The 25,178-nt window shown below is 43.3% G+C and overlaps 2 protein-coding genes across 2 annotated transcripts; both read right to left on the bottom strand.

Moving 5' to 3' along the window:
* Positions 1 to 10,089: 10,089 nt before the first annotated feature.
* On the bottom strand, positions 10,090 to 14,508 carry LOC144713741 (biotin--protein ligase 2-like). The gene is made up of 9 exons (XM_078588420.1): positions 14,027 to 14,508; positions 13,903 to 13,964; positions 13,585 to 13,733; positions 13,107 to 13,224; positions 12,599 to 12,754; positions 11,938 to 11,983; positions 11,074 to 11,128; positions 10,934 to 11,010; positions 10,090 to 10,314 (listed from the first exon to the last, which is right to left on the bottom strand). The coding sequence occupies exons 1-9, from the start codon at positions 14,458 to 14,460 to the stop codon at positions 10,272 to 10,274; spliced, it is 1,140 nt and encodes a 379-aa protein (XP_078444546.1). The 5' UTR covers positions 14,461 to 14,508; the 3' UTR covers positions 10,090 to 10,271.
* Positions 14,509 to 20,097: 5,589 nt separating this feature from the next.
* LOC144713986 (uncharacterized) lies at positions 20,098 to 23,799 on the bottom strand. The gene is made up of 3 exons (XM_078588721.1): positions 23,691 to 23,799; positions 20,834 to 21,881; positions 20,098 to 20,227 (listed from the first exon to the last, which is right to left on the bottom strand). Exons 1-2 carry the CDS (start codon positions 23,797 to 23,799, stop codon positions 20,902 to 20,904), a joined length of 1,089 nt encoding a protein of 362 aa, XP_078444847.1. The 3' UTR covers positions 20,098 to 20,227; positions 20,834 to 20,901.
* Positions 23,800 to 25,178: the final 1,379 nt, after the last annotated feature.

Below are 25,178 nucleotides of genomic sequence, written 5' to 3' on the forward strand. Positions count from 1 at the left end.
GTGGTGCCACTAAGGACATATAGTGGATGCTCTCTGAAGAAAGAGCTCACTGAATTGATCTGTATGAATCCCTGAATGGTATTATACTTTACGTCAATCAGGTTGATTCATGTCTCGATTGTATAAGTGATCCATTATTAGAGACAACAAGAACATCTCGTGAATGGACGACTACATTTTGACTACGTCTTATAAGCCTCTAGTCACGGGATTCAAATAAGTCATATCTCGGATGTAATACGAAGCTCGTGGAGATGATTGAGTGGTCAAGACAGGATCATTCACCCTCGGTATAAGAGGAGATTGACTCAAGGTAGAAGATGCAGAAAAATCCTTGGCCAGGGTAGTGAGGATATCGGAGAAGGCGTTCTCTAATTATCCCCGCTACGCATCATTAATAATCGAATGACGGATTAGGGTTTGACGATAAACCATACCCTAAGTCTTCTGAGAGCTTCACGCGGATGATGGATTATACATATACGGTAATCGATTGTCGTAAAGCAATCACAATGTGTTGATTGGCACCCCACATCATGGAAACTTAATCTATCGATTAGGTTTAATTGATATTTAGTTAATTAACCTATATGTTGATATAGTTAATCAATAAAGTTGATCAATAACTTTTTATTGGGCCACTAAATTTATTAACTAGAATGATACATGGGCCTAAAAGGTCACACTCATGATATCATAGGGGCATTGGTGAATACATTTTACTTTGTGGGGTTTTTGAGAAAAACTTAAGTTAAATAAGAATAGGGAAGGGACACTTATTTCAAGCATCCATGCCAAACAGAATTGAGAGCCCCCCGTTCTCCACTATGTTCTCTTCTCAAATCAACCAAGGAGAGTATCTTCATAGTGAGAAGGTCTTCAAGATTTTGAAGGAGAGTTGAAAAAGAAGAAGTGGAGATCCAAGTGCCAATTGATCGTGTGGATACTTTTAGAGGTCAGACACGTGAATGTTGTCAAAACGATCTCAGAGCAGCAAAGTCAAGGGTGGAACAAGTTCCCCACAAGGACATTTGATGTATGTTTCAAAAATCGATTTTGAATCGATTAACACGCTTCCGCACCCATGGAATCATGTTTGCTATGAATGAACCAAGTCACAAAACCAACAGTCGCAACTAGCGAGGCATGTCTTTCATCCATTCCACTCTATTCGTGTACATCGCCGTGAACCGCCATCTAGTGCTCCCAAGGCACTACCTAAGGTACTTAAATTAGAGTTAATTAATATTTTATTGTAAATTATATTAATAATTGCAAAAATAATTCTATTAGAATTAAATAAATTAGGCTAATTAGAACACATATTTTCTAATCATCGTATAATTATTTCTAATCTAATTTCACTGAAATAGACATTAAAAAACCAAAAAACACAAATTAAAGCTAAAATTCACTCATTCAGTTAGGAATCAGTAAGACAAAAGAAGCTAACAAGGCTGATGACGAGGAGGACAACGTGGCTCTAGATTGGTGATCAATGGGTCCATGGCTGTAATTTAATCATTTTTAAAGTGGCATCCAAAATCCAAGGAAATATACATAATTTATGCCCGTTGATGTCGGACGTCGTCGTTGGTGTCGTCTGACGGATAAATCACTAAGTGAATGTAACTACATGATGCGAATGAACCAAGGTGGATGTACGTGCAGGACTCTACTTGTGGGGCTTGCCAAACTTCCGAAATGGGGGATCGGTGACGGTGGTGGTGACTTTTTGACCCTCGTTGGAGCGACGACGGCGACTACAGCGCCGAACAACATAATTCTGTAGGGGCTTGTGCATAACGGACGGGCTCGGTCCGTACCTAGGAAGATGCTCACAAGTATTTTCTCGATAATATTCTCTCACCTACCTAACCTGAGCGCGGTGGAGTGCAATCGAAATATTATAGAAAGATGTAACCTCTTCGGCAGTGGTGTTCATCGTCGACGTCTTCGTTAATGCTGGAGTCAACGTGGGCAGGAAGCTGGAGGAGTATGTGCCGTTGGTTAGGGCACAAAGAAAACTCGACTGGCCATGGTGATGCGGTGCAGGAGCGTAATGTCGGAGAGCGGAGGCAAAGAGATAGACACGGTCGAGGAAGCAAGGGTTACAGCGTCGAGGCAGCTTGATCCTCGGCTGGTTCAGCAAGCGCAACCTATGGGCAGGACAGCATGAACGGAGGTAGTGATGGCGCACGCTATCGAAGATCGTCAATGACGTCGTCCGCGCCGCCGGCCACTGTCATCGAAAGCCGGGTGAAAGATGCTCGTTATCGCCTTTTGATTTTTGTTGTTTCCATGGAATTTCAGTCGTGGATTCTTGTCTTGTTCTAGCGTCGGCCGGGGCTAACGCGACCCTTCAATGCGCCACTGAAGAATCAAGACTCCTGAGAAACGGTTGTGGGAGAGAAGGACGGGAAAGCCAAATTCCAAGGCCGCTCAGGATCCTCGACTGATCAGGGAAGAGAAAAGGAATTTGGCGCTGCCGTCAATGCTCTCCTCCGACGGCAATTGGACCTACTCTTCCTCCCCGTGCCCTTTGATGGCCGCTAGATGACTCGATCTGATCCACGAGATTCCTCTCAGGGCATCGCCCAATCAGATAAGAGACAAGGGAATTTGGCACTACCGTTGACGCCACCCTCCGACGGGACGGCCCCGCCGACTTCCCCTGTTCCCTTGAACGAGATGATTCTGCTCGCCCTCGGTCTTTGCTGACGCCGGGAACTTCACCGTCGCCATATACCTTTGATTGGCTTGTGGGAGGTTTCCCGGGGACGCTTCAGCCCAATGTCATCAGCCTGCCAACATCGTTTGTGGCTAGATTATCAAGGGGTACTAGCCGCCGCCGTGCGCTGTTCTCAGACTGGGAATTGATATCCCAGCGCAATCGGATGGCTGTGGCAAATCGTGATGATCGTTTGAAAGGGATCTGTGGACTTGGCCGCGGGCTTGAGGACGTCTAAGCAGCCATTTGTCGGTAACTGATCGTTGCCACTCGCACGAGCTCAACGATCGCTTGGGCTGCCTACTGTAGGTTAACCCGTCGGGTGCGGCAGAGCTGCTTGAGCCGCGACGGTGCCGCTGGTCGCTCTCCGTCCTCACTCCTCCCCCCCTTCACCTACGCTCCGGCATCTTTGCATCGGTCGTCGAGCCTCCGTCCACTCTCCGGCATCTCTCAACCCCACCCGCTCCGAATTGCCGCCAACGTCGACAAAATACTGCACCGTGAGCCACGCCGACAAGGTACGTCATCCTCGCACGTCGCTCGTTCATTTACCGTTTGTAGTATATTTTCGATTTGACTCCACTGCGCTCGGGCTAGGTAGGTGAGAGAGGATTTGAGAGAACACTACGACGTTTGAGTGTCTTACCTGTACGAACGAGTACGTCCGTTACGTGTGAGCCCTACGGATAGATTCTGTTCCGCCGTAGACGCCTTTGTCGCTCCGACGACGTTCAAGAGGCCACCGTCGCCCCACCCGGTGACCCGTCCAAGCTTGGAGCTCGGCACCTCCCTCAAGTCAAAGCCTGCATGTACGACACGTATGACATTCATTTAGAGCATCGTAGTTACATCGACCCGTTAGGGTTCATCCGTCGGACGACGACACCGTCGACGTTCAATACCATCACCTCTTATCGGCACTGAACCATCATATTCAGTGTCAACCGGACAATGTCCCCGACAATGTCCGACATCAGGTAGGCAGCAGACACGAACAGCAGGTGACTCCAAATGCAAGAGCTCAAAGAGGCACGTGTGCAAGGAAAGCAATGGTGTGCGCCGTGTGAGTAACGATGCAATGGTCACCGAATGAACGAGGCGGCGAGACCTCATGAGTCCTGGTTATGTGGATGCACAACGCGAAGAGGCGTAATGGCGACTGTGCCTGGTCAACGACCGTGAGAGAACGCGCACGCGCCACCGGCTCAAGGTCTCGTGGTCTTTGAGATCACATTGCGAGGCAGAATGACGGTCGTGCCTGGTTAACACTCGTGAGAAAATGCATGCGCACCACCGTTCGAAGATCCATGGTCTTTGGGTCACCGTTGGCAACGAGTCGCCGATAATCAGCCAGACATCTGCATCGAGTCCCGGCAAAATGGCCGCAGGAATTCACATGGCGGTGTGCAAACTAGTGCGCGTGAAAGAATGCGTTGCGCCCTGCAAGGCCTCCGCGAAGGGCTGATTCAAGTGGAGGTTCTGGCATACGGTGGTTCATGGGGCCGGACAGGGTAGGTCGTTGGAGTGGCGACTTGCTGGAGATTGGTTTTGGATGGGGCCAACAGGCGAAGTGGTCGAGGTGTCACACGGCGGTGCAAATGGAACGAGGAGACCGGATATGCAATCAACGCCAAGCCTCACACGCCTGAGGAACACCGATCGGGTTTTCTTGGCGTCGTTGTCTCTTATGGCATGCACGCATGTGGGATCTTGTCCCTTGGCACTGCACGAGCAACTTTGGTGGTGCAACGATCCCAGACTCTTTTCTTCCCCTTCACCTCTTCTTCTCTTCTTCTCCTTCCTCCTCCTCCTTCTCCTTCTCCTTCTTCTTGAATGTGAGATCTGAACAACGTGGTAACTGCCACAAACTTGAAAAAATCCAGATCTGAGAACAAGACATGGTCCCATCATGGCCTTATATAGGGCCATGATGGGCCCTTACAAGGAGTCCATGAAGAGAATGTCCAATAAGAACCTCCCCCCCATTTTACAACATGAGAAAAAAAAGACATTACGAAATCAAAAGATGTGAAACTAAAATGATACGGGGGGGACTGAAAGCACGACGACATGGGTGCATCATGACGAGTAGGGTGCACTCGTCGTGATGAACACAACACAGAATTTAAGACAACTGAAAACAGATAACAAAAACACGAAGATACATACGTGAACATGCTCTACCGGGGGTATTTAAACCCGGGCGTCTTCACGGATGCTTTGGCATGTCGATCGGACTGGACATGGACGGTGATGCTGATGACGACGAAGACTGCTCCTCTGATGATTCGTTGGCGTCATCAGGATGCGCTCCATCAACCGTGACAGTCATCCTCCTCGAGTTTAGATGGTGGTTTCTGGCTGAGGGAGATCGCCATAGGAAATCTGATGGATTGGGAGGATCCATAGGGCTAGTCCACACCATCTACTGCTATCAGAGGACCTTCACAGGCCTTAAAAAAATAGATCTTTGAGCCCACTTCATTATCTCCTAGCCATTCTTCTTAACAAAGATGGGAGACCCGTCCTTGGGGTTTTGGTAGTTGTGTGGGGATGGTGACTGCTCCCTAGAAGCTTGGAGAACTAAGTATGGCACCGACGGAACTCTGGCTCACCTTGGATTCACACCAACACGGAGACACACACCAAAGCTAGGGGACAGGTGATGTTGGACGTCGTCCAGCCGACACGGAATATGATGGTTCAGTGCCGATAAAGGATGATGGTATCAAACGTCGATGGTGTCGTTGTTCGACGGATGAACCCTAATGGTTCGTGTTGTACATGCATGCTCTGACTCGAGGGAGGCGCCGAGCTTCAAGCTTTGATGGGGTTGCCGAGTGATGGCGACGGTGGCCTCTCGAACCTTGTCGGAGCGACGAAGGTGTCCACAGCCGAACGGAATCTCTCCGTAGGGCTCGCACATAACGGACGTACTCATTCGCACCAGTAAGACACTCAAATGTCGTTGTTCTCTTAATACCTCTCTCACCTACCTAGCCCGAGCGGGGTGGAGTCAAGACAAAAATATACTGCAAAAGGTAAATAAACGAACGACGGGAGAGGACGGCGTACGTCATTGGCGGTGGCTCGTCGTGCAGGATTTGTCGACGGTCGGCGGCGGTCGAAGCAGGTATGGTAGAGGGGTGTCGGAGAGCGACGGTGCGGCTCAACGAGCAATGATGATGTTGAAGCTCTATGTAAAGGTCGGAGGAGCCGGGGAGGCAAGAGAGTGACCAAAGGGGGCGGGCTGTTTAGCTCAAGCCCGCGCCCCGATGTGGAAGTCGCGTCCTGAAAGGAGGGGCTCAGCGCGACCGGGTAGCGGTGGCGAGTTTCAGCCAATGTGGCGTCAGACGGGGCTCGGTGGCTCAGCCGGGTGAATGCAGCTCTGCCTCCATCAAGTCACTTGGTCGAGCGGATGGTGCGCGAGAATCGGCGAGTGTCTGAGTCGTCGTCCGTGGCAAATGCAAGGAGTTGCTAGGCCGGATCCTGATCAGGGGGTGTCCGGGGGACCGTAATCCCGACCCCGAATGAGAATACCGTGAGCGGACGGGCGGGCACCTAGGACCCAACACAACGTCACCGTGATTGTAGGGTGATCTCCGCCCGGGCGCGCATTGGAGCGCCAAGGGTCAGTCAACGGTCGGGTCGACACAGGAGGAGAAGAGCGATCAGATCGTGGACGCGAACTTGATACGACTTCTCAACATCCCTCAAGGGCCCAGACGTTCAGCCGGTTGACTAGTCAGCTCGGCCTCCTGCCTCAAACCGTCTCAGGAATCCAGGGGCGTCCTGACTCCCGCTCGGTGCAAGAAGATGACCCTAACCGTTCTATCGGGGCAGCGCAAGACAAGGGACACGGACGGCTTCGCTGGGCGACGGGAGTGCGTAACTCCTGGTGGGGATCCGGGGATGCTTCGGTGTGAGTCCGGAGTGCTTTCTTGCTCCACCACGACCGCTCGAGGGGCGCACAACGCGGAGATGCATTGCACCTATGCGCAATGATGAAAAACTGCCGGGAGGAGCCTGGAGGGGTCTTGAACTGGATCTGCTGGCCTAACCTCCCTCTCACAGGTTTGGATCCACGGCCAGAACGAGGTGGCAAATTTGGGCCGACGCCTCTTGTTCTAACCCTTCTACGCCGCTTCTCTTCTCCCTCAATTCCTCCTCCCTCTTTCTTCTTCTGTAAACGAGGGAGGGAGACCAGACAAGAACGTAAACAACTTAATCAAATTCTTCCTGGTCTAATTCATTAGGGCGCCTCCTCTTCCCTTATAAAGTGGAGAGGAAATGGGCCCCCCAAATTGGGTCAACCAAGGGGAATAAGGGGTCCATTAAGGGGGGCCCTTATAAATTGGGCCCCCCTCATTACAAAATGAAAAGGGGAAAATAAAACAAACTTAAAAATAAAAGAAACAAGAAAAGAAGGGCACAAAGGGGGGATCCAAATTGGCTAAGGACCCCTCCCCATGACGACGACGAAGGATGTCAAGACACGTCGCGGACGCAACGAGAACACATTAACGAGTCGAGAAAAACACAAACATGAGAACGAACGGAGAAAATAAAACACGATACTTCGAGCAATGTCACCTGATCTTCGACGATGATGGTGGCGATGCGGACGATGTTGTCGATGATCTTCGATGGCGTGAGCTATCAACAGGTGAACTGATACATCCATTTGGTAGATCTTTGCTAGTTTATCATTCATAGATACTCAAAGTTGATTTGAATCAAAGTCGTGATTTGGTTTTCTATCAAGTTTCAGTGTCCAGCCTCTTTGAGGCCTTTTGGCAAACATGTAACTGGATTCATCAATTTCACCCAAATTTCCTCCCAATTTTCTCCCATGGAAGTACCAGTTATCTGTTAATTATATAAATCTTATAACCTTACCATCTTATAAGATTTTTATTCCCCATTCACATACAGTATATATATGTACATCTTAATTACTTCTATTCTTCCTATTATATTCTAGTATTCCCTCTCTTGTTCTAATTAGAAAGAAACTAGTATCATCGTGTCACCTTAATTGATACACTCCTATCTACATCAATAATCACCTCACCTGATTCATAAAAAATTATACAACTGAATAATCTATTTGTTACTATCATTAATCTTCTCCTCCCTTTTCTTATCTCTTTTTTTCATCTAATATATTTCCCTACTCAAATCCCCACCCGAATCTCAAAATCTCTCATTATTACATTTCTCCCCTATCAAATATATAATATACATCTTAACTAATATCAAAAATAATTTATGCACCATCTATCTTATTATCTTTATTTAACATAACACTGAAAATACTTTCATTATGTCATTTACTATCTCCAATACCCACAAAAATATTAACCCTAAAAATAATATAATGAAGATATTATCGTATAAATATATTACTTCTACCTTTCCCTATATGTTTATAGATCTCGCGACATATTTCCACTTACTATTCATCCTCTTACTCTTCCCTGTATTTTCATTCTTGCATTATCCATGTCTTACTAAAGTATATAACTAATTTATTTTATTATCATCTTACTTTCCCTGACTCTAACTCAACTATCAGATATATCTCCAAAGCCAAGTCCCTGTGGATATGACCTCACTCTCATTATACATAGTTACAGCTCACTCTTTTTTACTGAAATTTGGTAAAACCAGATCAAACCGATACTGTTGGTTCGAGAATCAGGGGTTTATCGAAAGTTCAGCACCGGGTTCGGTACTGTGAGCAAACTCAACTGAATTCTGGACCAAAACTGAGTGGGGGATTATTAATGACTGGAGATTCGAAGCTGGGACATCTGCACATAAAAATAGGAACCCATGTCAGCTACGCTAATTCTATTTGGTAGGGAATATGTTATTAAATATTTATATGTAATTAAATATTTGTATGGAATTAAATATTTGTATGGAATTAAATATCTATATGAAAATACACAAATAACATAAGTATAAAAATATACTCAAAACATAAACACAGAAGTACTTAAATATGTAAATAACTTAAATACACAACTACATAAATGCACAAATATATACATACACAAAATGCAAATAACTAATTACATAAATACCAAATTGCGTAAATACACAAATACCTAAATATGCAATTGTGTAAATACCTAAATATTTTGAATATGTAAATACATACATATTAAAATAAGTAAATATGTAAATACATAAATATGTAAATCTATACATACACAAATATATAAATTGAAATATAAATATAAATATATAAAATTATGCACAAATGAAGTTTCTTATTTTATTCTGTGGGGAATCCATGAAAAGTCTTTTTCTAGTAAAGTTTAATGTTTAATGATTTTTAATTAATATGTTTCACCTAAATTTTGACTTTGATTTTTAAATTTTCAACTTGATTTTTTTCAGATACATGTGACCGAACTTATAGGTTTTACCAAACCAAAACTGATCTTTATGCCAACTGAGACCGCACTGAAGTTTAGGTACAGGAGTAGGTTTTCTCAAAAACCGATACCGAGTCCTAAACTGTCATTGCCTATGCGCATTTGATTATGTATACTTACACACTTTATTTGATCTAGACAAAATAATTTACAACAACATGAAAAGACATGCAAAAGTTAGTTCCATCAAATACTGAGACTGGCATCCATATTCGGAAGATGGGTTGAATGGTGGTATCTGAAATCGGTTGCAGTACCAAGATCAGTATCCATCTTCGCATAAGATGTCGGACAGGGAAACTGGATATTGGCTGCAGTACTAAAATTGGGATCCGTCTTCCCATAAGAGGTTGGATAATGATATCGATGTTAGTTGTAGCTATCATTTTCCTGACTCCCATCTAACTATTTAAAATAGTTTTTTTCTTATGTATTCAGAATACTTCGAAATGGACTAAGTAAGAATACAATTAATTTAAGTAACTGTAAGTAGGCTCCGGGAAACTACGCATTAGTGACAAAGTTTTAATCCACAACGATGTATGTTGGGTTAACTTTTGGGGAAGTACTTTCATTTCTGCCCATAAGTGAGGTTGTTACTAACTTGCTATGTTTTTTTGTAGCATTTTGAATTCTTTGGACACTATATCTCGTTTTAAACCCTGGAGGAAAAGTATTTCTGCGCCTGCCCTACGTCGTTGTCAATTTTCAGAGCGTTTGAATTATTTTGACATCGTATTCACTTCATACCGAACTACACCTCAAATCAGTAAACTTTGGGGAAAAGTTAATATTATTTATGTTTTCAAGGCACTTCAAGTAGTTAGGCAAAACATATCATACCAATAATTTTTACTTACAACCGGTCATAATAAAAGTTTTTCTTATTAATTTATTTATAGACATGGATTAAAGAAAGAAAATGGAAAACCTATCATAACTTCTAATCTTGTGTTTCTGTCTCTGCTACATGATAAAGATCTATCTCCATCTCATGCCACGAATTTCAGCAGGAAAAACATGAAGTGTTGAGAGAGAGAGAGAGAGCAAGAGAGAGAAATAGAGCATCCAAATGGATGGTGGAGATGGCATCAACTTAGTTTTCTCCTCACCAAGCCCTTGAAGAAGTCCAAACTGCAACCACAAGAAACAAGCAACTAGGTGAAACATAAGCCTCCCTTTCTCTCTCAACATTTCTCCCTCCCTCTCTCATATTTTGAAGATTCTATTGTTTTAATATCTTCTCTTCCACTGTACCCATGCCTTTCTGTGCTTCTAAACCTCCCTGTATATCTCTTTTTCTCTGGCAATCTCTATCAACTCTCACCCCCCCTCTATCTTTCGCGCTCTCCTCTTTCTCTCAAACAAACTCTCAACTCCTCTATCTTTCCCTCTCCTCTCTTTCTCTCACCACAAAATGCCTCTCTATCTTTTCCCAACCCTTGTTTCTAATTTACAAATATCTCCTCTCCGTCCATGTATCTGGTCTTCTATCTGTCTCACTCTCAGTCTACCTCTCAAGTCTCTTCCCCTCAATCTTTCCCTCTCTCCTCTTTCACATACAAACATCCTATATATTCCCCCAACCCTTGTTTCTGACAAACCATGTCTCTCTCTCCAGCCAGTATTACCGAAGAACATGGAGAAATTCGACTCAGCAAAACCTTAAAAGGTGATTCCACCATTGCCATTTCTTTTTACTAGGCAAGAGGAAAAAACAATGCTAGAAGATGAAGGAAGACAGAATAATCACCTGTTGCCATCAGGATGAAGCTCAAAGAGGTTATCGGCATCGTCGGCAGCCAACAAATACCCAGATTTTGTCAATCCCTGGATTTCATTTCCCAGATGTAATTTCGGTCATTTATTTTGTGCGTAAACCAAAAGATTTACCTGTACAGTCACAGCAGTCTTCCCCTGGTCCTCCTCTATGACTACCCTCTGTCCACTGTTCATGAAATCACTACAGATCACACAATATCCAGGATGGGTACAGTGGAAGACAGAGAGATTAAAATAACTATGGGTACAGAGGGCTGAAAAACAATGACAATGATGATGTCCATGATGATGACAATAATGATGACGACTGCATGATTAAATACTTTATCTAAGTTTAAAATGATATACGATAATGTCGGACCTTGGAAACTGAAAGATAATGAGAAATTTGTCATCACTCGATGAGAAACGGTGACAATAATGGTCTCTAATCAACGGATGTATGATGACGACAATGACAAGGATGACTCTCAGAAATTGGATAACAATGATGATGATGAGAACAAAGACGGCTCAAGTAGGCAATGATGAGAGGCAGAGGATCTCTGGACAGTTAAGGGGGAAGGAGCCGAGAAAACAAGAGAGAGACCAAGGAGAGGTTGAGCCAAGCTGCAATTTCTGTTCATAATTCATGGTTTCTTCCCCAAGGGAGGCTTACATCTATTTAACGAGAATTATCCTTAGATGGAGTTAATCAAAATACCCCCTAATGAGCTTAAGTGCCAAACATACCCCTGAGAGGACAAAATATTATCATTATTGAAGCAGAGAAGTAACTTCTTATGGGGCTCTATCATTACTCCAGACCTTGGCGTTGACCTATGAGAATTGAGCTTAAAAATAGAGTTTCATTCCTAAATTAATGAAATAAGCTATTGAAATATCATACTAAAAAGCAAAATATTTCATATCCAAATTAAATAAGATTAAAACGCAGCAGTGAAATAGCGACAAAAAAAAGGAACAAAGCCTTGCCTGTGAAGCCAAGTTTTGTAGTAAAGCTCCTCTAGAACATGAAATCCTGAAGAACACCAAAAAGGCGAGTATCATTTCAACCACGATTAATGTACCAAGAGATAAAAGCCACTCTTTTCATTGAGATCAATACGGAATAATTAGTGAATTATACGACCAAAATAAAATCGTGCGTTCCGAGCTTAAGCCAGTGGAGCATAGCATGCTCAACAACTCTATACAAAGAAGGCAAGAAAATAGTTCCTATCAAAAGCTGCCTAAAACACCAGACTGTAACTAATAAAAGACATCTCTGCCCCTAAAATATCAAATAGGATCGGGTCAGATTGGTTCACACCACTATGATAAAAAAAGTTTCATCAATCTCTGAGAACGATCGGACCGATTTGATACATCTCATCAGATAGGATCGTCCATTCTACCAATCGTTTGGATTGCATCACTGAACCTTAATTGGTCCAAAAATTGAGTATGCTAAGGTTAGGCCAGTATAACCTAGCATACTCGCCAACTTTTTAGACAAAAGACAAGAAGATTAATCACAATAGATTCAGTCAAAAAAAATTAATCACAATAAAAGCTGACCAAAAAATTGACTGCACCAAATATAAGATACTTTGGTATCTGAATAAAAATATATATATATATAAGAAAGGTTCACCTTCTTTCATAAATCTCTCATATAGACGCTCAAAATTGTTGAAGAAAGATGCAAGGATTTCTTCTCGTTGTAGAGGTTGCGAAACAGATGATATCTCTCTTCGAGCCGCATTCAAAGATGTGGTCGGCTTTTCATTATCCAGGTTTAACCCAACACCTACAGAACCCAGTTCCTCTTTAGACAAGTTTCTAATAATCTATTCAGAAAACATGCAAGAAAAATAGAATTCGCAGTTCCATGCAAGGCCTCATTTGCCCAAGAGAGAAAGACTAGGAGGGTTTAAGCCAAGCTGCAACTTCAATTCTTCATTCTAAGTGCCTCCCTAAAGGGAGGGCTACCACTATTTAAAGGGAAACATTCACCGGATGAAGGGAACCACCAAAATACCTCTGGCACGTAAAATGATAGAAGTATGCCTGTAGCGGTTGGGGATCATTTCAATGTATCGCCAAAGATGGAAAATATGAAAACGCAAGGATATAATGCCATAAAATAAAGAAATTTTTACCAGCACTGACATTGAACTTCTTTGACTTATAAGTTGAGGTACACAAGACGCCTCCGACCTTTAGGCCATGAAGATAAAGATCATTTGGCCATTTGATTTTAACGTCAAGAGAAGGGCCCTGAAATGTAGTTCAATAATTATTGAAACATATAATGAATTTTTTTCCTAAAAAATTCTTCTTTCGACAGCATGTGAAAGCCACAAGCAATGCCCAGTTTCCTTACTGGAGATGTAAGACTTTCCTGTCAACGAAGATTCTCAGAGCACAGAAGAGAGAGAAACTATTTAAAAGAAAAAAAAATCAACTATCTGTGGCCTTCAATCTATCTAATATGTTCTACATTAGTAGTTCCAAGGATAAACTCCCGCTTAAAATTTTCTCACTAGAAGTTCTCGATGATTCGCGCCACTCTAAAAAGAAAGATGAAAACTTACTCTCTCACTAAAATTATGTAATTGAAACCGTTCAATCACTTACTTTCCCTCTGCACACCTCCTTAATCGCCTCTGTAACAGCGAGAGAAACAACGTACTGCAACAGCGGAACAACGCGACCATCTTCCATCTCCAGCGTGAAGGAAAACATCAGACAACCGGCAGGTGACTCCCACACATTCTTCGTCCGGCCTGCAGATCAGCGAAAGATCAACGACCCAAATTCTATCAAGGAGTATTCAGTTCAAATTTATGTTAAAAACAGCTTCTTTTACATGAAATTTGTAAAAACAGTTAAAATTTATCTTCTTTCAGAAGCCCCAGATAAATATTAAGTCCAAAATCGGAATTTCTGGCCAACCTCTGCCCTTCGATTGCAAATCAGCAACGCACACGGAGCCCAATGGGATCTCTAGAAAGTTCCTGCAGATACCCAGATTGAATTACATAGAAAAACACAAGAACGTTCAACGGGACAAACTTACTGGGAAATGAAGTCCTGGGTAGACGGCAGAGAAGGAGACCAAAAGAGAAGCCTTCCAAAAACAGTTGTAGACAGCGATTCCATGTAAGAACTTGCCTTGAAAGTCGCACTGGATGAGAACGGGGAAAGGTTTAACTCGATTTCGCTGCCGTCTTCATTGAGTTTGAGGGTGTTCTTGGAGGCCAGAGATTTGGCCAGGTCCTTCTCCGAGCTGTCCTTCCCAAACCAGACCAGAAAACGAGAATTTTCACTTCCCCTCCCCATGTTTTCTATCAGATTAGATGATCTCGGAGGGGAATCTGAAGAAGGGGACGAACAGCAGTTTGCAAGCGACGAGAGAGATGGGAAATGAAGCCGAGACTGCCAGCGCAAAGAGCGTAGGCGATGGACGGGATTGGAGGAAGCAGGAGAGAGCGCCGGATGAGTCCACAGCATCGAGATTAACGAAATGAGAAGATGGGCAACGATAATCCCCAAGAGTGGCAACTGGGTATTGCAGACGTAGCGAACATTTAGTCACACCACCGTTCGTCACGGCTCGTCATCCGTCCCGTCACGTCTGGGTAGGCATCTGCAAACGTCATCCGTCACGTCACACGTCACCGTGACGGTCACGTGACGGATGACGTGATGGTGACAGTGACGAATCAGATGGGCCGTGACGGTGACGGTGACACGTGACGGGTTGCCCGTGACGGTGACGGGGTAGTCCAGACGCGTGACGTGACGAAAAGTCCGTCACAGATGACGCCCAAAAAGATTACACTTATATTCCTGTACCGATACCAATATTACAATTTTGCAAGATTCAAAAGGGTTATAATATATCTCAAGTCCCGACCATATCGAACAAAGAGATACCAAAGCTCTGTTGAAGGCGTATTCTATGTTTTGAAATGATCCTGGACGGTACATCCCGTCCACCTATGAGCATCATAAATTTGTATAATAATTTTATTAAAGGCTCTACCCAACTCCTTCGTTCGAGAGCATCTCAGCTACAAGCTTAACAAAAAAGTGAATGTCGTTCAAATCTTTCAAAATGATAAAAAACGAGGATCTTCTTCTTGGGCAATCCATAAACCATTAAATCATAATGCCTGATAGTTACATGAGTTGGAAAGAAAACTTTCGAATGCCACGTGGAATAAAATGCAAGAAATCCCCTGCACCGTAGTTTAGGAATTAACAATGAGACATTCAAACAAACAAAACAAGGTGAACGACTTGCACGTCCAGTTTCCCGACGATGGACCCATCCTTGAGGACTTCAAAGAAGAAAGGTTTCCCCGGAGGTCCGCTCCATGGCGGAATCACATATGGCGTATAACGAAGGATTACCTCAGTAAATCGACTTAGGCGTTGAGTTCAGAGCCCTCAGGGATGGAGGTCCCATGGGGACTTTCACAGGGGGGTAGTAATTTCCATCACCAGTGAAGGTGACGCCATCACCGTGACGGTGATGAGACGGAACGAGGATACATGGACGCGTGACGGGTACGAGACGGATTTTTTTGAAAATCCTTAGACGCGTGATGTGACGGTGACGTGACGAACATTTCATCATGTCACCGTTTGTCACGGCTCGTCATCCGTCCCGTCATGTCTGGGGCATCACGTCTTAGATGTGCCGTTCCCTAGTCTTGCTTGATTGTTGGAGTAATGGGACCCGTTGATCAATGGAAGATTAAAGATTGCACCCCGACAACTTCATATGATTGTTTTGAAGAAAATATTGAATCATTTTCCTAAGATTCTAGTTAGTTTGTCGTTTAGTGATTCCCAAAGTTGGTGAAACTGGAAAGAGAAAATCTGGGAGGACTCTGGATATTGATAACAATTTCACTCGTGGATAACAGTTCCGATGACAGATGTGTACTCCGCACAACTGTTGGATATTTTTTCCCTGACGGATTTTATGTGGGCATCAAGCCAATCACACAACCATGTTTTATTTAAGTTTGTTGGATAAAATATTTCATCATTATTATTCCCCCCTGTGATGCTTATAATGAAGTCTATAATATAAATACGTGCAATGGCCTAGTGAATTGTGATAAGACCATAGTACAATGAATACTAGTTGTTTAAACATATATTCTAAATACTCTTATTCGATGGATAGTGGAGATGTACATTTAATTGCCGGAATAGAATAACACTAGATGATCTTACTTATACGATAATTACAACTAATCTTATGGTTGTTAGTGTGGAGTCGCTAAGGGCAATCAGTGGGTGCTCTATGCAGAAAGAGTCCATTTAATTGATATGTATGAATCCCTAAATGATATTATACCAAAATGTCAATTAGGTTTATCCATGTCACAATTGTATAAGTGATACGTTAACTTGAGACACCAAGAATATCTCACTGATGGATGACAATGTTTTGATTATGGGATACGAGTCTCTAACCATGGGATTCAAACAAGTCTTAGCTCGAACATAGTAAGAAGCAAGCAGAGGTGACTAAGTGGTCAAGAGGAGATCATCCACCCTTGGCATACTAGGATATTGACTTAGGAAGGCAATGTTGCTAAATCCATGGCCAAGGTAGTGAGAAAATTGGCAAAGGCATTCTCCAATAATCTCCATTACGCGTCAATACTGATCTAATAACTGTAAGGTTTGACAATTACTGTACTTTAAGTTGTTTGGGAATCTCACGAGGATGAAAGATTATACATATATGATAATCGATGACGATAGAGGTTCCATGAGGAGTTTAAACACTGCTTAGTATCTTCTAGAGCACCAGGTGTAGTTTGGCACCTCACATACTACAAAATTAACTTATTGACTGGGTTAAATCAATCCTTAGTTAATTAATGTAGATGTTGATATAGTTATTTAATAAGGTTAGAATTTTTTTATTATTGGGCCACTAAAGTTATTAACTAGAATGAAATATAAATGGACGTAGATAGTTGCACTCCTAAAATTATAGGGGCATTGATGGATATACTGAACAGATTTTTATGAAAAATCCTAATTGAAGTAGAAATAGGGTGGGGTACCCATTTCAGGCACCCAAGGCAACCAGAGCTGGGTGCCCCTTTTTATTCCTTCTAAATTTCTCCATTCATCTAAGAAAAGTGTCTTCATGGCGAGAATATTAATAATAGCCCCAAGAAGAATTTTACAAGAAGAAGTTGAGATCCAAGAGTGCCTTGATTGCGTTGACACTTCTAGAGGATGGACACATGAACAGATTCAAAAGAATCTCCAAGGGAGCAACTCAATGGTGGAACAAGATCCCCACAAGGTACACATGATGTGTAGTGTCTTAAAGGTCAATTTGGAATCAATTGTCACTTCCATTGCGTAGAAAATTGTTTCATACGCTTTCAATCAAAGCACTAGAACCAAACACTAAAATTGTGTAAAAATCGAACAAAATCTTTATCCATATCTATGATCAAATATCCAATTTCTCATTTGATATCTAGACAATAACACCCTACTGTTCACTTGCACAACCTTGATGCGAATCTAAACCGATTTAATTATTGTTTGGTTTAGTACCAAGGATTCTCCGAGCCCATTTTTTGATATCTTTCTACTGAAGAGCACTCACTATCTTCTAGCTACAAGATAAATCATACTCATCAAAAAAAATTAGATATTGCTATAATGTTGAAATATTTTGATATCATTCTTGACAGTCCTTTTAGTAGGAATACTTGGAATACATGTTTCAAGATTAGTAATCAATATTATAACCTTTACATTACTTGATCTTTCATTGCATATGTTCAGAAACTTTATTATAAGCAACACACACACGTTCTAAAGAATTGACATTCTATCAATGAATGTTGAATGAGATACAGAATGTATCATCGATTTGTTGTGCACTTATGTTACAGTCATAAATGACTAAAAAATAGGGTTTTCAATTATTTCCCAGTCTCTTCTCATTATTTCTGGATTTAGGAAAAAAATAGCTCCAACAAAAGGATATGGTGCTTCTTGATTCTATTCCTCTATGAAGACTGTCTTATGTATTTTTTTGCCCACAAGAAAGGGCGCATTGAGTATATCCATCTAGTTTTATCTTTCTGGATTTTGGGTGTTTACAATTTATTGATTGAAATTATTTTACTATTCAATCTTAAATTTTATTGAACTTTTTATCTAATGCATTATATTTGACCTTTTTTTTTAATCCCATTTTTAACCAATTTTTTGTTGCTGAACTAAATTTTGAGGGATTGTGAATTTCTAGTTTTTTCATTCAATTTATTTTATTAATTTACTGATCAATCAATATTTATGACTTTATTTTTCTTACTGTTAAATCATTATTTGGTTTTTTTAATTCAATGCTTTGCATTTGACCTCTTATTTTCAATCCCATTGTAACCACTTTTTTGTTGCTGAATAAAATTTTGAGGGATCATGAATCTCCAGTTTTTTCATTCAATTCATTTTATTCATTTCCTGATAAGTTATTATTTAGGATCCATCCTCTTTCTATCTAAAAATTTCGTCAATATTTCTATCAGCTACTGAATTTTGAGTTATGTTGACATCCACAAAATTTGCTATTATGAATGTAGTGAAAGAATTATTTTAAAGGTACTGATTCTTCAACATCAATCTACACTCAAATATGATTTCCTATACTGAAACTCAGGGTTGAAAGTTATTTGTGGCCAATGTTGGACATTTCAAAACAGCTTGAGAAAGAATCTTTTTTTTTTCAAAGACTCGTCAAAAAATGTTCATCGAAGTAATCTACATTGATCCAACTATGGTTCCTGCTGATCATGTTTGAATTCTTCATTACTCTGTTTGAAAAATAAGAATTCCAAATTACCAGTTTGAATGTGCAACCTTCTTGTAATAGGGTTAATATTTTTTCATTCCTAACATGTTTTGAAATTCGGTTAATGATTCATTTATATTTACATAATTCAATTGTTTTGTGAGACATGATCATTGGGTACTTCATTAAATATCTGATACATAATCTCAATATATCATTCTTATTTTTTAAAAATATATAGTCATTTTTATTTAATTTTATAATAGGTAGTTTATAGATAGTTTATTGCAGATGAAAATATCATATCCGTAACCTTTTATATGAAATTATTTATTATGAGATCTTCACAGCTGTTGAGCTATTGGCCTCATTGATCTGATTTTTTTATTACCAAATTAATTCTCTAGTGTTTTGAATTTATATCATTATAAATGGTTTGTGTTGATCATTGATATCGACCACAACTCTATTTGTGGAAATATTATGAGTTGACAAATAGGTCAACCTAGCATAATTTTTATAAAAAGTGATTGAAGAAGAGCATCAAGGTTGATGTAAGATCACTTCAAGGGAACAAAATGATGGTGACAAGGATGTAAAGCTCCAAAAAAAATGCACATGCAAGGAGAGTTCTAAGCATTGTGATGTGCTAATGGAGGAGACTTGGGATTTTAAGAAGTCATCCTATACCTGGGGGAGAGCTTAAAGAAGTGAAACTAGACGATGCTTGGGGTTGTAAATTTTGCATACTAGACGTGCAAAGTGGATGATTAAGCAGGAATTTTTTAATAATTTTTCAAGAGACAAATTGACTTACTGTGGTTACATTATGGGACACATTTGATAAGTAAAATCTGATGAAGTATATGTGATTGGCAAGCCAATTACACATTTCATATTTTGTTCCATATTCATTAGTATAATGTATTAATTATGGTGTGTGTGATATTTATAATGCAGTCCAATAATACATGATCCGATCATAATATAAATATCTATAGTCATTAAGCATGAGTTCCAAATATTCCTATTAAAACAATAATCGAGATGGATGTTGTAATATCTAGATAAATAATACTATATGATCCTACTCATATGATGAGTATGGTTGGTTCCGTGGCCATTAGTGTGGAGAGGTTAAGAACAAATGGCGGGTGCTCTTTAGCATAAAGAGTTCACTAAATTGATCCATACGAATCTCTCAATGGCATTATACCAAACTATTAATTACGATGATTTACATCATGGTTATGTAAGTGGTCATTAGACCTGAGACACCAATGACTGATGGCGAGGACGCCAACGCATCAACATTGGACGCGTCACCACCATCAACCGAAGTCAACGCCACCTCTACAGACACGCCGCCACCATCATCGGACGAAGTCAACACACCGGTGTCACGCACGTCTCCATGCTTGCACGCTCCTTCACGCATCATGACACATCGCCAACGGCAGATCAACAACTGCCCCTTGACGTGACACGAGTCACGTCTCTCGTCTTTAATTTCTCGTCGTTAAGATGTATTTTCTCTTTCCTCCAAGGCCTATATGTATAGGTGACGCCGAACGTCGTCACGACGTCGTCCGGTCGTCACCGAGGGTATGGGCTCGGTGTCGTATCGCTAACTAATCGGACCACGTCAAAGGATGTCGTCCGATGGATGCGAGTGAACAAGTATAAATGACGATATGAATGAATGAAAGTCCTAATATCGTACGTGTTTGCGCCGACGAGCAGTGATTGCCGTTCCAGAGAAATGACGGGTCGCTTGAGTGAGGCCTGATGGGCCTCCTGAACCTCGCCCGAGAGGGTCGAGGGCGAGTATGTCACCGAACAGGAAATTCCCGCTGAAGTGATCACACACGTCGGGTGTTCCCGACTCGTACCGGACGGGTAAAGACTCTCGTGAAATGTCGTCGTTGTCTCAACCTGTCTCACGCTCACCTATCTAACCCGAGCGCGGTAGAGGCGAACCGAAAGTGCACTGAAGAAGGTAAAGGACGTATGGAGAGCGGGTGTAAGGGATACCTTCGTCGCGCTGGCGACTAATATTCGTAATCGGAGATCCGTAGGGAAGTGGGAGTCCGAGGCGGCAGTTATATGTAGGCGAGGGTGCTGGCGCTGGAGTAGTTGTCGTCGGTGGCAGCTCGTTGACGGGGTCGCCCGATCGATGCAACGCCGATCGCTGGAGTCGAGGACAGTGGCACGGAACCGTGCTCACTAAGCGTCTGCCAACCGGAATGGGTCGCCACAGGTGGGAAGATGGGGATATCGGTCGATGGCGTGTTCGGCAGTGGGATGGGCCGGAGGATGGATGATGGAGGGGAAAAGGGCGATGCGGTAGAAGGGGTGAGTAGTTGGCGAGCACGGGGGGAATTCACCGGCGGGTGAAGGGCGCGCGCGCCTCTTGGAGGGGGCAGATGGCAGGAACGGACGGGAAATGGGGAGTGAGAGCGCGACGGGGAGAAGCGGTAGAAGGGGTTAACGTGGCGGGGAAGAAAGGAGGGGCGCGAGAGCGAGCGGCGTGGGGGAGGGGAAGTGGTTATGAAGCCAGAGAAGTGGAGTGGACGACGAGAGGGAGGGGGAGGGACGATGACAGATGCGGGAAATGGACAGAATGCACGGCCGAGCGGGTACAACGGCCGCGCGGGGAGGGGAAGGATGAGGAATGGATGTACGGCTGCGGGATGAGAAAGAGGGCGGTGATAGGAGATGGAGAGGGAGAAGGGGCGGCGGTGGGACGTGCGGGAAAGGGGGGGACGGTGACAAAGCTGGCAGGAGCGGCGCCGGCGGTTTCTACGGCCGCGGGCGGCGGCCGGGCGGCGGACGGCGGCGGGCGTCCGGCGGGTGGTGCTCCTCTTCCTCTTTCTTCCTTTCCTCTTCTCCTTCTTCTTCTCCTTTCCCTTCTTCTTCTCCTTTCTTCTTCTTCTTCCTCTTCTTCTTCTTCTTCTTTCCTTCTTCCTCTCCGCGAACGTGACTCTTCGACTCCACGTAGAAAATAACTTCCCAATTTGTTCAAAGAGTGGTCTTGGACGCCCACCTCTTCCCCTTATATAATGGGTGAAGGTGGGTCCCCCTTTTAGCAACAAAGAAAAATATAAGAAAATAGGAAAAGAAAGATAATGGGCTTGTCGGGCCCATGTGAGGGGAAGATGTACTCATATGGGCTCTTCCCCTCACTACACGACGACACGTAAGACACGGTGACGAAAAATAAAAGATGTAAAGAGACGACAGATAAGATACGAAACGAAAGCGAAGGGGAAAAGTGGGTTGCTCCGATGATGATGTGCGCGTACGTCATGCCGAGTATTTGAACTCGGGGTTGCGCGTCGCTGCGGCGGCTCGTCGTGTCGGCTGGACACGTGACGGTGGCGGGCTTGATGACGATGGTGGCTCCTCGCGATCTGGCTCGATGACGTCCGGTGGCTCCTCGCGTGCTAGCTCGATGACGTCTTGTGAGGCTGAGCCATCAATAGGCCATTGTTTCAAGAAACAGTTAGGCAAGTTTATTTCAAGAATTGAGTTATCTTTCTCTTCTTGGAGTGCTTGCCCCAACCCTACCCTCCTCGCTATCTCTGATCTCCACCGCCGCCGCTGCCGTCGCTGCCTCGCATCGCCGGCTACCTCTGCTCCCTTCTCGCCGTCGCCGCTCCCCCAGGACAGCCCTAGGCTGCCCGCCCAGGGCCGCCCGAGGCCGTCCCAAACCGCCCACCCAGGACCGCCCCAGGCCGCCCACGCAGGGCTGCCCAAGGGCGCCACAGGCTGCCCGCCCAAGGCCGCCCCGGGCCGCCCACGCAGTGCCGCCCAAGGCCACCCGCCCAGGACCGCCCCAGGCCACCCACGCAGGGCCGCCCAAGGCCGCCCCAGGCAGCCCACACAGGGCCGTCCAAGGCTGCCCCAGCCCCGCCCTCCTGGGGCCGCCCAAGGCTGCCCAGGCCGCCCGCTCAGGGTCGCCCTAGGCTGCCCCAGGCTGCCCGCCCAAGGATCGCCCCAGGCCGCCCGCCCAGGGCCGCCCTAGGCCATCCGTCCCAAGGCCGCCCGCGCATGCCATGTGCCGGTCACCCGCGCTTCCGGATGCCCTCGAAGCTTCTTACCGCGGTGCATACTGTTTAGGTTTCGAGGCGCTGCCCCGAACCCCGCAAGGGGGCGCCCCCCCCCTTGCCCCCCCCCCCCAAACTTACTGCGCAGTTGGATCCGCGACACCCTGTCTTAGCGCACATCAATCGTCCCGCCAACGACGCCACACGCCCATGCACTCTGGCCACTAAAGCGCGGAACGTCTCATTGCCAAGGCCGCTCAACACCCGTAACGTCCAGATCTTCTCGTCCAGTGGGCCGATCAATGCCCAGAGTCGTCTAGTCTCGTCACGAATCAGAATTACCCGCAGCCTCTTCACGCACTAAGGTGCCAAGGTATGCATGAACTCTTTGGTGTCACTGTGTTCTTCGTCCAGTATTCCGCGAGAATTCTCCACCGCCAACAGATTTGATTTGATTTGGAATTCCCAAAATCTCTCTCCTTCGTGAGTTTTCCTCGTGACGTGAATTCGTGTATTGGATTTGGTGCTTTGGCATCGTCGCGGTGGTTGAAGACAGTACTCCCACCCTCGACGAGGAACGAGGCTGCACCACCAGCATTTCATCGGTTTTAAGCTCCGAATTCAATCGTGTGGATTTCTGTGGTCTGTTTTATCCATCCTACCAAACTCGTCAGCACCCTCCTTAGTTGCCCTTATTCACCCTAGGTGTCCGGCATCAATGACATATTGTGAACATTCAGTATTACTCTAACTACGACATTTGACTTATAAATCATATAGTTAATTGTGAACATTCAATATTACTCTAACTACGACACTTGAGATGTCTGGATGCTACGCACTTGAGCATCTCAACATGTCTCGCTTGAGAATCACATAAGTATCATTTTGAAGATCATTTTGATTCTTTTCCAAGTCTTTCGCTATACGAATTCCTTGAGTTTCATCCATATCAAAGTGATAAAACCCAAAAGAATAATTTTTCTAAGAGAGATGTGAGTTAAGACGATAAATAAGAAATCTACCGATAAAATTTTCCAATCATTGAGTGAGCACACTAATTCACCCTCTTAGTATTCTACAAGTGGTATACGTGCAAGACTTGCTCATAGATTATTTCTAGTCTACATGTTGATCTTTAATGGGAGGTGATCATGAGCCTCTATGACCTTATAACTTGATGGAAATAACTATGCCATGCGAAAAGGACAAATAGAAGCACACACCATGGGTGTGAATTATTGTGTATGGAATATGGTGGCCAACAGAGTTAAAAAATCCCTCGACTCATTTACAATGGAAGTGCCATAACATAATGGAACTCAAAATAAATTTATCTCGGGTTCCATTAACTCAATACTCTTTCATCGAGTACTAATATAACAGATGAGAATTTTAGAAAATCACTCACAAAGGTTCATTACATAAATATTTGAAGTGTCAACACAATCCGCTTGGTCGATTCAATGCACTAAGAAGTGCCTTAAAAACTTTGAAAAAAATATTCTAATTGTTGGTTGAATAGAAAACTTCAAAATTCACTATCTAGAAGATGGGAAGTGAATTTATGAACCATAGAGGAGGAAAATAATATGATAGCAACTTATATGTGATAGATATTATGTGGCCATCAAGCCAAATCACACTACCATATTTATTTAAGTTCATTGAATAAAAGTTTACGTTCATTATTATTCCAGTGTGATGTTTATAATGAAGTCCATGAATACGTGCAATGACATAGTGAATTATGATGAGATCATACTATAGAGATCACTAGTCTTTAAACATGTATTTTAAATATTCATTTTCAATGGATATTTGAGATGGACGTCGAATTATCTAGATAGAATAGCACTAACTGATCCTAATTATATGATAAGTATAGTTGATCCTTTGGCTATTAGTGTGACGACACTAAGGACAAATACTGGATGCTCTTTGGAGAAAGAGTTCATTAAATTGATCCAAATAATCCTTGAATAGTATTGTACCTGGACGTCAATAAGGTTGATTCATGTCATGGTTGTATAAGTGATCCATTGACCTAGGACACAAAGGACATCTCGTGAACGGAAGACTACATTTTGACTACAACTTACGAGCCTTTAATCCTGGAATTCAAACAAATCATAGCTCAGATGTAGTAAAAAGCTCACATAGATGATTGAAAGGTATAGATGGGATCATCCACCCTTGGTATAAGAGGAGATTGACTCAAGGAAGACGATGCATAAAATCTCTGTTCAGGGTACTAATTGAATGACAGATTAGGGTTTGACAATCAACCATACCCAAAGTCTTTTGAGAGGCTTGCACTAATGATGGAT

The sequence above is a fragment of the Wolffia australiana genome, chromosome 16 (genome assembly GCF_029677425.1).
Source record: "Wolffia australiana isolate 7733 chromosome 16, ASM2967742v1".
NCBI lineage: Eukaryota > Viridiplantae > Streptophyta > Magnoliopsida > Alismatales > Araceae > Wolffia > Wolffia australiana.